Source organism: Chelmon rostratus, chromosome 2, assembly GCF_017976325.1.
Source record: "Chelmon rostratus isolate fCheRos1 chromosome 2, fCheRos1.pri, whole genome shotgun sequence".
In the NCBI taxonomy this organism is placed as follows: Eukaryota; Metazoa; Chordata; class Actinopteri; order Chaetodontiformes; family Chaetodontidae; genus Chelmon; species Chelmon rostratus.
Genome location: NC_055659.1, coordinates 7,674,395 through 7,686,780, shown reverse-complemented (window position 1 = coordinate 7,686,780; position 12,386 = coordinate 7,674,395). Strand labels below are relative to the sequence as shown.

Here is a 12,386-nt window from a genome sequence, read left to right as displayed (position 1 = left end):
CTTACCCAGAGCGGGACAGGGTGGATAAAGCACCACTTGTGCTCTGTCAGTTTTTATACAGCCCCCCCCCTAACCCCCCCGTCTCCCGCCCTCCTCCCTCACTGAGGCCCAGCCCTACACCCCGTCTTCCACTGGTAACTTTAACCCTTCCTCTGTGCCCCCACCCATCTAGAAGAAGCAAGGCAGATGGAGGGAAGGAGGAGAATGGGGTCTTGTTGGGATGCTGTGTGTATTTACAAGAAAATAAATCAGAGCAACATTCTTCAAATACCAAAAGATTTTTATGCTTATATGTTAAATATGCAGCTCCAGTGCTTGGATCCGCCATAATTAAGCTGCAGCATGTGTGATGTGTGTTGCAACACCACATAATACTTTATGGTGATCATTTCTTCATCCTTTGCTCACACTGGGTTGCAATGTCTGCTTGAGCTGTGAACCCTGTCTGGACAGGAGCAGTAATCCACTACACAATGAAAGGTGATAGCTGACAATAGGCAGTGACACTCTGGTCCTTAATAGGCTTACGGAGATAGACCGTGGAGGAGAATATCATACTCGAAACAAAAGTGCCATCCACTGTTATGCTAATGGTATTAATCCATTTCAGTGGCCCGAAGCCCCCCACCACTCAGCAAGGCCATCAATCAACAGCCGCCCCACTAGTGAAGACACCACAGGATCCGCTTAAACCATTCACACTTCCAGAAAGCAACCAGCCCCCCTGCAACTTGAGAGTCTCTGCTTTACTTTTGTTAGCTCTTTTGCTAGCAGTTCTCATGCTCTCTGTAAATCACACATCTGGAACCACTGGCGAAGGTATGCTAAATGACTTTTTAAAAAAAAAAAAAAAAAAGCTCCACCCTCCAAGACAACAAAAAGTAACAGCAACAGCCAGTCGAGAAAAGTAAACTGGACCGCAGCTACATCTTACATGCTTGGGAAACGGTCTTGTAATTTGATACCGGTCCCAGTGCCCGTAGTCTCCCTGTCCCAGTTTTGGCCCCATCCTTCCCCCCCATCACCCCATTTCCTCCCTGTCACCCCTCCTTCCTCCTTGCCAGACCCCTATCAAACATTCAGCTCAAACAGCAGGGTGTTGAGGTGGGCAATTGGCCCCACACTGTGACTCAAGATGAGCTTTGCCGAAAACCCCAAGAGAAAAATCAGTGGCGTGCCCATTACAGCAGCCACAGCTGGACGGCAGCAGTCATGTCACCCCAGTAAAACATTCATTAGACTGTTAGCTAGTTAAGTATTTCTGCTACTTGAGTCCTCGTGAATCACAGCTTCTTGTCAGATGGCAGGAAGGCACACAATAGAGCTTTTCCTCAGCGGCGGGCAGCAGGACAAACCTCAGCAATTTAGTTTTGTTTTTCCTTCGTGTATTTCCGCTTCTAACTTTGTTTCTCTCACAGAACTTAATACCTTGATTTTTTTTTTAACCTATTTTTGTGACTTGTTAAGATTAATGTTTGAATTCTATATTCACCCCCCTCCTCTGTGTCATTGAAACTTGAGGGTAATAATAAATCTTCATGTGCACATGCAGTCAAAACTCATCTCTATCTTGCTTTGTGACAGGGTTTGGTCTGAGGTGTCACGGAGGAGCTTGTCATGGTCACAGAGCAGGAAGCCAACACTGCCAGTGCGTGCATTAGGTAAGTGCATTCCTCCTTATAGTCCTTTACAGAAGGCCGGTCTGGAAAACATTTCTACCACTGGCATCCTGTGATTTAAAGCCTATAGGCTGGCTTCATATGGCTTTATTTGTTTGTAGTATATTGACTGTTCTGCACATCTGTTGCAGTTTATGGAGTTTGAAAACATAGGCTCCCTTTCCCTTTTAGCCGCGGCACTGTTTCTTCAGTTACAGTACATTGCAATCATCGTATGTCTGCCGGTGTTGTAGATTATTTCTGACAGCATTGTGTATTTTAGTTTAACTTGCAAGTGTTTTTAAATCCAGATTTGAGGGATGGGCTTTTCAGTTCAATGCATTGTGTGTGTGCACCCCGGAGCATGTGTGTTAAACGCTGTCTGAAAGGTATGATGTCTCAGGAGAATAAAAGCAACCGGGTTCAATATCAAAAGGGACGCATTGTGCTTTTGTGCTTGTGCTTTCTCACGAGGAGTCCCCTTCACGTTTACCCTGTACTTTAAAAACCACAAAAATCCAGAGCTGTAGACAAACATGTTGTGAACATGCAATTTTTTTTCTTGTCTGTCTTTTCCTTTCTACAGTAAAAGAAGTTGGATTCACACCCATCTCAAACAGAAAACAACAAAACACAGCTTATTGCCTGTCATTAGTTTGGGGGACAAACTGCTGAAAAAAGCGATGCCACAGCCTGTTTTCTGAGAACATGGGACATTAAATCAGATTTATAAAGGGTATGCACTCCAACCAGGGGATAGAGTAGACTCTTGTCTATGTGCTAGTTAATTTGTTTTCTTTAGAGCCCACATTTAAAATACATCAGTGAGCATCACTAATTACTTTCCTGAGTCAAATTAGCCAAACTGTGCTGATGAAGGTACGTCTAACAGCCTGGCTTGAATCTGACCATATTTCACTTCTTGGATGCATTTTAGTCAAGCGGTCACTGGTGTTTGATCCAAGAAGTCTTATTTTGTGGTAATGGAAGTTTAAGCTGCTAATTGGACACCCCTAGGATCACTGAGGCTTGGCTGACGGATCAGTAGGCTACTTTAAATGGCAGATCCCGCTCACTAACTAGGGAGTTTATTAGCAGAATATGTCGTGGATTATATTCCCAGGGGACTCCTGCTTTTTTTGTTTGCCTTTTTTTAAAGTTTCCACATACAGATTTTAAAGCTTTACTCATAAATTCAGCATCTAACAGCAACGCGTTGTGTATGGCTGTGTTGAAAATGGAAATCTTAAAAATGTTTTGCAGTACCGGCAGTGCTACCCATTCTTCTGAGAGCAAAACTTCACCAGCAATGGATTATTTGTATGAGCCCCAGGCAGAGCTCTGAACAGGAAGTTGTAAAACAGCGACTCTCCTAATGTGGCTATCTTTTGTGGGAAGACTCCTTTGCCACCCGTTCACAATTAACAATATAGCTTCAGAGATTCATGGTTCTGTTTTGACTTAAGTCACAAGAAAAGACAAAAAGCGGTTGACACACTCTGCTAAATAATTGTGAGGATTTTTTTTTAAGTCACTGAAAGGGTGTTCTTAATTTAATTTTGGTTAATTAATTTGTACGAACACTTGCGGACGCACACAATCACAGAAACACATGCCCATTGTAATACACATTTTATGGAGCTTTGAAAATGGGAGCCATAAATCCCACAAAGCTTACCGATTGGCTATGTAGGAGGGAGCCTGTCTCAAAGTGATTTCATGAGTGCAGGACAGGGAAGCTGAGAAGGAGGGAAAGTGAAGGAGGGTTTGGGAGGAGGGGGAGTAGCAGTGGGAGGGGATTTCATTTCAAACTGCAGCAAATGTTGACCGTTACCTCTCTGGGCTGAGCGGCGAGGTCTCTCGAGTCCCTCGAGTGAGCGGGAAGAAGAAAAAAGAAAGTAGAAGGACAGGAAGTGCTGCTTCGGTGAAGTCACTTCTTCCCAAAACAAAATGTGAGTCAAGGACGTTTCTGTGTGTGTTCCCTTCACGGTCTTAGAGTACAGTCTGCTTTCTCAGTGTGTCTGCAGCGTGACCTACAGGACCACTGCATGGCTCTGCACATGTTGAAAACCCATCGGACACACACACACACACCCTCAGGCGACAATTTCTGTCACTGACACATGCTTACCCTTTGCCCTCTTCCTGAATCACATTTTCACAGCCTCTCACATGACCCTTCTCTCTCATCCCAATTTGAGTGAATGAATGAAGAATGCTCATTCAGTCTCTAACCCAAGTCACGCTTGTGATAACAACTCTGTCCAGAAGATGGCACTAGTGGACTGGTCTGCTGTCCAGATAAACCTTCTGGACATTACTTTCATCAGCATGTTATTCACCTTAAAGATAAAGCAATAAATAAAGCATCTTTTACTTCTTTCTGTATATTTTTGTGGAACTGAAGCCATTTCCAACTTAACATATATTAAAAATCCAGCTCTTACTGTTAGGTCATAACTGCCTTCATTACTCACTGCCTGAGTCTGCAAGTGACCAAGTCGTTGCTGGTGGACAAAAGAAAAATTACAACAGCCAATTGGGGAAATAAAATGCTGTCATGGATTAGCTCATCCAGTAAATCTTGAAACAAGTTGTTACTGATAGAGGCTGGGCAGTGGTCATTCGGGATTTTTTCCTGGCTTGGACAGATGTCTTTTGTCCTTGGCAACACATGCCTGTTTGATTGTGTGCGCTCTGATAATGCAGTATGCATTTAATGAAAGCAGCAGGAGACTGATGCTCGCAGACCTCAATTGCCTCAAGGCTGCGTTCCAGTGGTGCTTCAGGGAATGAGGCTCTTGATTGTACAGTAGAGGGGGTGTACATTATTGAAAGGATAAAAAAAAACAAGGGTAACATTTGTATGATCTATAACCACTGACAGTGGCTGCTGGATTTCTTCCCAGCTGGAAGGAACCACCACCCATAAGGAAAAACATTGGTTTACTGTGTACAAAAAGAAGATGTATGTGTTTGTATGTGCAGTTATCTTGCAGTCCTGCACAACAACACACACTACAGCCTCAGTGTTGAGAGGGACTTCAGGCAACACCTCTCTGACAGTGTTTCAGGTACTTTAATCAGCTAGTATTTCATGTATTTACTGTAGGGCTACTTTGCTGTCATATATGACAAAGGATGGCATCAAATCCTCTCATTTCAGAGGATAAAATGTCTTAATTAAATCTAAAATAGAGAGAGGCTGTGAGTTTTGAGAGTTTGTAGTTGTTAACTCTTTATTAAATTGACCTTTTTTAATGCATTGTGTAAGTGTTCCTGTTATTGTGTCCACCCCCGTTTCTGTGTGTCTGCGCAGTATGTGAAAACACTGCTTTTTCATCTTCACTTAATACATATAATGATATATGCCAGCCAGTGCTCCATCCCTCTCTGGGGTTAAGGACATTGAAACACGGCTTTGTCCATTCACTTTAAACCCAAACGCTGCGGTGTTGTTCAGGGCGCACGGTGGAAGTCCAAGGTCTTTTCCATTCAGCATTCCTTCCACAGTTAAGCCACAGTTTGAATTATTCTTCAAGATCTGCAGTGTGTGTGCGTAAGGTCCGTTTTCCCCTGAATCAAATGGGAAAAAGCAGGAGAAGCTGAGGATCTGTGTGCGCCTTGCCTCATGCATCCAGTGGTTTCACAGAAATTAAATCTTGCACTGTTGTATGACTCTACGTCTCATATACTGTGTGATGTAGCTGAATCCATCATGGGTCAAAACAGAATGAGACATGGCAACTGTCAGAGATTGATTCAGGAATAATGAGTTTCTAAAGGCTGTAGCTCCTCAAAACTGTTTGGTAGAATCCAGCAACCACGCAGTCTATCAGGAAGCCATCCTGCGGCTTTCTCAGCTGTCAGTAGGAGAGGTTTGAGTTGTAATGATCCTCCACTGCATGTGTGTGCGTGTGAGCGTGTGCGCGCGTGTGTGTGTGTGTGTGTGTGTGTGTGTGTGTGTGTGTGTGTGTGTGTGTGTGGTAAATGATGGGGAATTGCCGGCTGCTGAGTGTAGGCGCTCTGACAAGCAAAGAGAGAGGCGAGGAAAGACGAGGGGTTCGAGCCTGGCAGGTGTACAGAGGACCCTTCGATCCGCTGATAACACCCCCACCTGGATCTGACAGGTACAGGTTGGGAGGCCTGTTCATGCAACCCTCCTTCTCCTCCCCCCTCCGCCGCCGCCTCCTCTCTGCTCGGCTTGCCCAGAGCCCCGAGGGTTAAACATGAATAATGAATTCTGGCTCCTTATGGCAAGTGCTCAGGAGCCCCTATATGCTGCTCACACGCCATACCAAATACTGTCACAGTATGACAGCAGCGCAAACCATTCTTCATTCCGAGAGGCTGTTCATCACATGGCTTATTATCGAATTCAAAGGGGTTTCGTCGTTTTCTCCAGAATAATTCTTTGTTATTTTACAAGCTCAGCTCCTCTTTGGTGTCAAATGTGCTGCTGTCACCTGACAAGGCCTGTTTGAATCCTGCTGTATGCTGCATTTGTAAACATCAGAGTTTCTTCATGTGATTGTCATAAACAGTTGAAATCTGCCTTGAAGCTAGACTAGACAGAGATTTAAAAAAAACACACATTTTTTCAGCTTTTCAGTAAAAAATAAAGCATATGGTGAAGAATAGCCAAACTGGATATCATGAAGCAGCGTCTTCAGCTACCAGGCATAGAGCACAGGTGTCTGATAATTGGGCTGCAGGTACTATTAAATTTATCATTAAAACCATCTATGTTGCTTCGAAACCTCTCGAGATGTGTCCCTGAGACCAGTTCCCTGAACCATCTGGAGAGAGGAGGAGCGCTTCCTTGAGAATGCTCCTCTCAGACATGGCAAACACAGGAGTCTGCTGTCATACATTTTCTTTCCTGTACCACTATCCGTACATTCATTTATTATTTTCTGTATTTTTGAGGACGATAAACAAACTGGACGTTTTTGTTCCATGTGCGTTTCTTTTGCCGACTCCACAATAAAAGAAGAGCTGTTTGTTTGGAAGTACAACGTCGTCCTCCTGTGAAGCTCTGTAAAGCAATCCAGCAGAAGGGCATGCAAAGCAAAGGCAGCACATTGCTTAATTTCTGCAAATTATATGTAATTCTTTTTAAAAAATTATCCTGTTCACAGTAATTATACTTGACAATTTTTCAACAAGACATGCTTGTTTTGCTCCAAAAAACACGAAAACAAGAAATAATGCTGGAAGTTCCTCTCATTTACAACTGTAACTAAAACATGATTAATAATGGACTTACAATGGTAAAATGTCACAGTAGGGTCTCAGTTAAGTATATGGGGTCAAAGTTTTGCCATATAATGAATTTCTCATTGATAAAAAGCTTCTTATGTTCCAACTAGGTAGTATGTAGAGATGTCAGTGAAAGCTAGCATCATTTGTGTCCAACAGCTAGCTTAATTTTTAAGTACAAAGGCTGAATGATGGATGCAGCCCTGGGATTTCTGATCTCTGACATCATCATTTTGCATTTGAAAGCCCTCCCGTGAAAATCCAATAATAGTTTAACTATCAAATTAGTATGCCAGTGGTCCGCTAACATAATAAGAATAGATCAGGCAGAGAGGCAGAGAGGATGACCTCACCTCTAACAACAGCACACACGTTGTTTAAATCATACAAACATAAAAGTCAGTGAGCTGCGTTTGATATAATGCAGTATTACAAGTCAAAGCTGAACAGTCTGAAATAGAAATTTGCTTTCCATATGAATTAAGCATCTTTAGGACACAAGATTTTTATTGACCAGGCCTTCAGATTAGGATTTATAGATACAAAATAATTATGTTCAATGTGATCTTTCAGTTACATCTTCTTCATCACTACAAAAGAGACCAGGCGAAAGTCGTTTTCATCAGCTCCGCATTTAATGTATAACAACAGTACAAAGTGAATCTTTTGCTTGCAAAATAGGAGTGTTTTTTATGTACAGTATTTATACAATAATATATAGTTTAAAAAACATTACAGTTTAAACGTCTGACAGTTTATTGCACAACACATTTATAAATTATCATCAAACCACACATGAAACAGATGAGTTCTCTGTCATATTTCAACACTTAACAGGAAATGTAATCATTATTTATCTTATTTTAGCTTGTTCTTCTAGATTAGCATGAGTCAAGGTCCTGTGGGGGGTACAGTAACCCCACTGATACTGAAATGGTAAAAAAAAAAAAAACAAGCAGCGACACTGATAGACAGTCGTGGTGACTATTATGTGGAGCAATGAAACAGCCTCAAGCGCATAAAGAAGTTCATCTTTCACCTCTGCAAAGGGTGAAATACACACAATCAGAACTAAAACCCTGAATTAACGCGACGCCTCGGGCTGAATATTTCATCATGATAATCATTTTAAAGTTTAGATATGGCACTCTATAAATACAGCAGCAAGGAGACAACAAGCAGTCAGGTAAAATGTACATTTGAACGCAAAATTATACGCTGAAGCATGGAAACAGGATGTAAAGCGCTGTGAAGCAACGAACAGATTCTTAACGAATGAACTTTACAAGGATCAGCTGCTGATCCAAGCGCGTCATTAATCGTATATCCACTCCGTGTACAAAATATTAGGAACACCGACTTTATCGTGAGCTGCACGCTCTGTGGCGGCGCCTCACCCCTCAGATGTTTCCAGCGTTTAATATCCAAGTTATGTTCAAAGTGGATTTATTGGGGAAAATCAATAAGGCATCAGAGCCTTCATCTCACTTAATCTGACCACATTAGTTCACAGGAGCAGAAGGTGTTCCGAACATCTCGTACACTCGGTGCATTTCAAGTATCACGCTTAAATGTAAACAATGACTGATGAGACGGGGAGGGCGGCGGAGGGGGAGCGGCGCTGTTGGCCAGGGTTAGGCTGATCTGATCCACGATCACACTCATAGCATCATTAATCATGCTTTCTGCTACAGTTCAATTTGGTCTCCACTTATCTTTGAATGGTTGAATTGGTGGTCTATAGATCATCACTGTACAAAATTGCCTATCTCAAATGGGATCTTTTCCGTACAATGGCGTGTATTATTAATAGCTTCTACAGGAGCATTTAACATGAATGAAACATGAGACATTATATTTGGCACAAAAGCCAGGGATTGGGTCTGGAAATATCTCTTCATATATTTCACATTTGAATGGAACGCCTTCTCGGTGTTACATTATTGAAGAGCTGGACTCTCACCTTGTCAGTGACAAATGTTGTGTACGCGGTTCAATCCCTAGCAGAAAATCAGAAAATCTTCATTAAACACAAATTAACTTATGGCAGGGAGCTTCAAGTGGGGGGATGAAAAGTAAGGATGCCACAGTCTTTAGTGTTCTCTTTTTTCAAGCCTTTAAAAGGCAATAGGAAAAGGCTTAACAACGCAAAGTTACACGTCTCTGCTCCGAATGGCTCCAAATGGCGATGTCACTCCAAGCCGGCGATATGTAGTGTGAATAAGCGTCCTTCATCTCTGACATATAAAAAGTACTTCGAGTCTTGTCTCACCACATGTGCCGTCCCATTAAATTGGCCCCTGTCTTTGTTGAGCTCCTCCAGTGACTTTTCAAGTTGAGTCATTCTTTATTAAGTGCCGTTCTCAGAGCTCCAGCCATGCCACACACACACAGTTAGTGTAAGCACCCACTACAAAGACAAACCATTACCCAGCGGAAAAGAGCTGGCTGCAAATTCAGCTGCTGCGATGGCCCAAATCCCCTCTCTCTCTCTCTCTCTCTCTCTTTCTCTCTGTCTATTTGTGTGTGTCTCTCTCTCTCTGTTCCTCTCTCTCTCTCTCCTTCTCTTTGTGTTTGTCTCTCTTTCTGTCTTGATCTTGATCTGTTCTCTCTCTCTGTCTGTCTCTGTCTCTCTCTCTCTTTTACTGTCTCTATCTCTCTCTGTCTGCCTCTATCCAGCCCTGTCCCTCTCTCGCTCTCTCGCTCTCTCTCACACACACACACACTCTCTCTCTTTCTCTCTCTCTCTCTCTCTCTCTCTCTCTCTCTCTCTCTCTGTCTCTCTCTCTCTCTCTCTCTGTAGGAGCCTTTTTAGAAGTTGGATGTTTGCCTGTTGGAGTTTCTTCTGAAAAAACGATGACATTGGATTCAAAAGTCGTGCTTTGGGACGATCTGCTGTTTGATGTGTGCTGTGGTTTGTGTATGTACAATTGTATGTGTGTGTATATGCTGTGTGTATATATCTCTTTGTGTATGTGTTGTCAGTTTGTTTATACAGTAGGTCCATTAAGTCTGCAGTGTGTGTGTGTGTGTGTGTGTGTGTGTGTGTGTGTGTGTGCACATGCAGCTAATGTGTTCCTTCATGTGCACATGTGAGTGCCACGTGTGTTGCTTAAGGGTTTATAACTCCACTGTTGTAGTATGTTTCTGTGTGTGTGTGTGTGTCTCTGTATGTATTGTATGTGCGTACTGTATGTGTTTATGTATGCTATGCGTGTGTGTGTGTGTGTGTGTTTTTGTGTGTGTGTGTGTGTCTCAGCTCTCTGTAGACATGGCTAAGATGATCTGCTCCACTTTATACGCCAACTTCTGCTTCTGGGCTTGTTCATCCTGCTCCAGTGCCTCGATGATCTAAAACACACACACAGAAACACAGACACAGGCACGAACTGTGAATCCAAGGATACGAGGCATATTGTTGGTCAGCTATGGAAATCATATGCGCATGCACATAACAAATCAAACAAATACACAACAGATCTACTATTAATTAGAATTCAGTGCATGTGTAGATATTTGCAAAGAATATGTAAAGTAAACCAGTTAGAACTGGTTGCAGCCTCTCAAATGCAAGGATCATTATTATCATTATACATTTAAATCAGAAATCTAAATATGGGTTTTGGACTATTGGCTGCACCACCCAATCTGAAGGTGGCACCTTGGGCTTTGACAGTTTTGCCTTTTTTGGGAGGGGGGGGTGATCTTGTGCTGAGTGTCTGAATGCTCTACTACGTTCATCAGCCAGTCACCACCTTTCTCTCTCTGCTGTTGGTGCTGGTCGGGTAGCGTAAAGAGCATTTATTGGAGCTAACAGAGCTATCACCATGCAGCTGTTTTCAATGAAACGCTCATAAAGCTTTTGAGGGGAGGACTCTCAGTCATGCAGGTTATGGTTATGCAAGGAGGATTGAATCAAGGGCAACTGGACTTGTAGGAGCTTGAAAACGCTTCGTCTCTCATCCAAGGGGCTTCTTCAGTTCTAACTGGCTGGTGGGGTCCCAGGTAACCTCTGTGGGGTCGTTATCACAGTTATTCAGACCACTTGGGTTGTTTGTGCTCCTGGCTGTAATGTCAGTCATTAGAGTCATTGGAGTCAGCTGAGGCCAAGTGTAAACAACAGTTGTTAAGGCCATCACAAGAGGCCAAATGTGACTGGTTGTTAAATCTCCAAGGAAGGGATGAAAGGAGAGCATTGTGCTGTTGAGGGATGGTTTCTCTATTTTTACTTACAGTTTTTACTTCTCTTTCAAACCATCTGTCCTCCCTGTCCAAAATCTGTGCACTGTTGTCCTGGAACGATTGTACCCTATCTTACAGGTGTTGTTTAAACTGCTCATTATCGACCCGAGGAGTTGGCCCTCCTGTGTTGCCATGCATTTGTTCAATGGTTGTTTAGTTTCCCCCAAATATACAAGTCTATGCATTCCTCACTGCATTGGGCTGCATACATATACACTGGATTGCTTCTCTTGTATTTGGGTGTGCAGTCTTTCAGATGAAACTTTAAAAGTGAGAGGCTACAGGGTTCGCTGATAATTCTTTACTGCTGTTAGTGACATCTTTTACAGTACACATAGTCATTTTATCCTTTGTTGCCAGCTTACCACACCAGCAGGATCTCTACAGCACATTTCTATGTCGCAGTGTGTCGACTGGGCCTCACCTCTTGGCTGTACTTGCTGACATAAGCGTAGATCTCATGGAGGGCACTGAGCATGTTGAACTCACTGGAGTGAAGGCGGGCCTGTTCAGCCAGATAGGCATTCATATCCTGATCACTGATGGCAGGCAGGCGGTTGATGTCAGCGTAGTACCTGAAAGGACACACACACACACACACACTGTGTCAGAGTCAAGGGCACAGCCATGCATACCAAAGCTTTTCTCCTCACTTGGATCCAATGTTTTGCTGTTAAAAGTCAAAGAATATCAAATGTTAGAGGTGTCAGTAAATCTGAGGAGTTTTGGCAGGAAAATAAGGAACTGCGTCACTCACAGGTTCAGTCAGTTAGTCACAGCAACTTCAAACCACACCAGCAAACAAACAAATGCTAAGCCTCATGTGACTATACTTATGCAAACTTTCACTTGACTGCATATTCATTCTGTCACTCCCAACCTTATCATGGCTGCATGATTAATCATGTCACAATTTGCATTCTCATTTATACACAAGGATCCTGCCTAATTGCGTTGCCAGGGAGATCTGTTGCACAAAGCCAAATGCTCCCAGTTTGTCCCCAAAGCAGCATCAACAAAGGATGAGACTCCATTTCACCATAGATACAGGAAAGTTGCATGGTAACAAAGATAAGACTTCAGATGAACAAAAACAAAATGACTCCAAATTAGGAAATCCTCTCTGATGATGGCAAGCGAGAGTAGATATATTAATCCACCAGTTGGGACCAAACGTGGTACTGCTGGTCAAAGACAAGCACACTGCCACTGTTCTGATGTAGC

The 12,386-nt window shown here is 42.9% G+C and overlaps 1 protein-coding gene across 1 annotated transcript in view; it reads right to left on the bottom strand.

The window, feature by feature from the left end:
* Positions 1 to 10,175: 10,175 nt before the first annotated feature.
* The window catches only part of LOC121612296 (plexin-A2-like), a 62,513-nt gene continuing 60,302 nt past the window's right edge, over positions 10,176 to 12,386 (bottom strand). The window contains exons 30-31 of the mRNA XM_041945093.1: positions 11,587 to 11,737; positions 10,176 to 10,271 (exon numbers count right to left, since the gene is read on the bottom strand). Coding sequence (XP_041801027.1) covers positions 10,176 to 10,271; positions 11,587 to 11,737 — 247 coding nt within the window. The remainder of the gene's footprint in view (positions 10,272 to 11,586; positions 11,738 to 12,386) is intronic.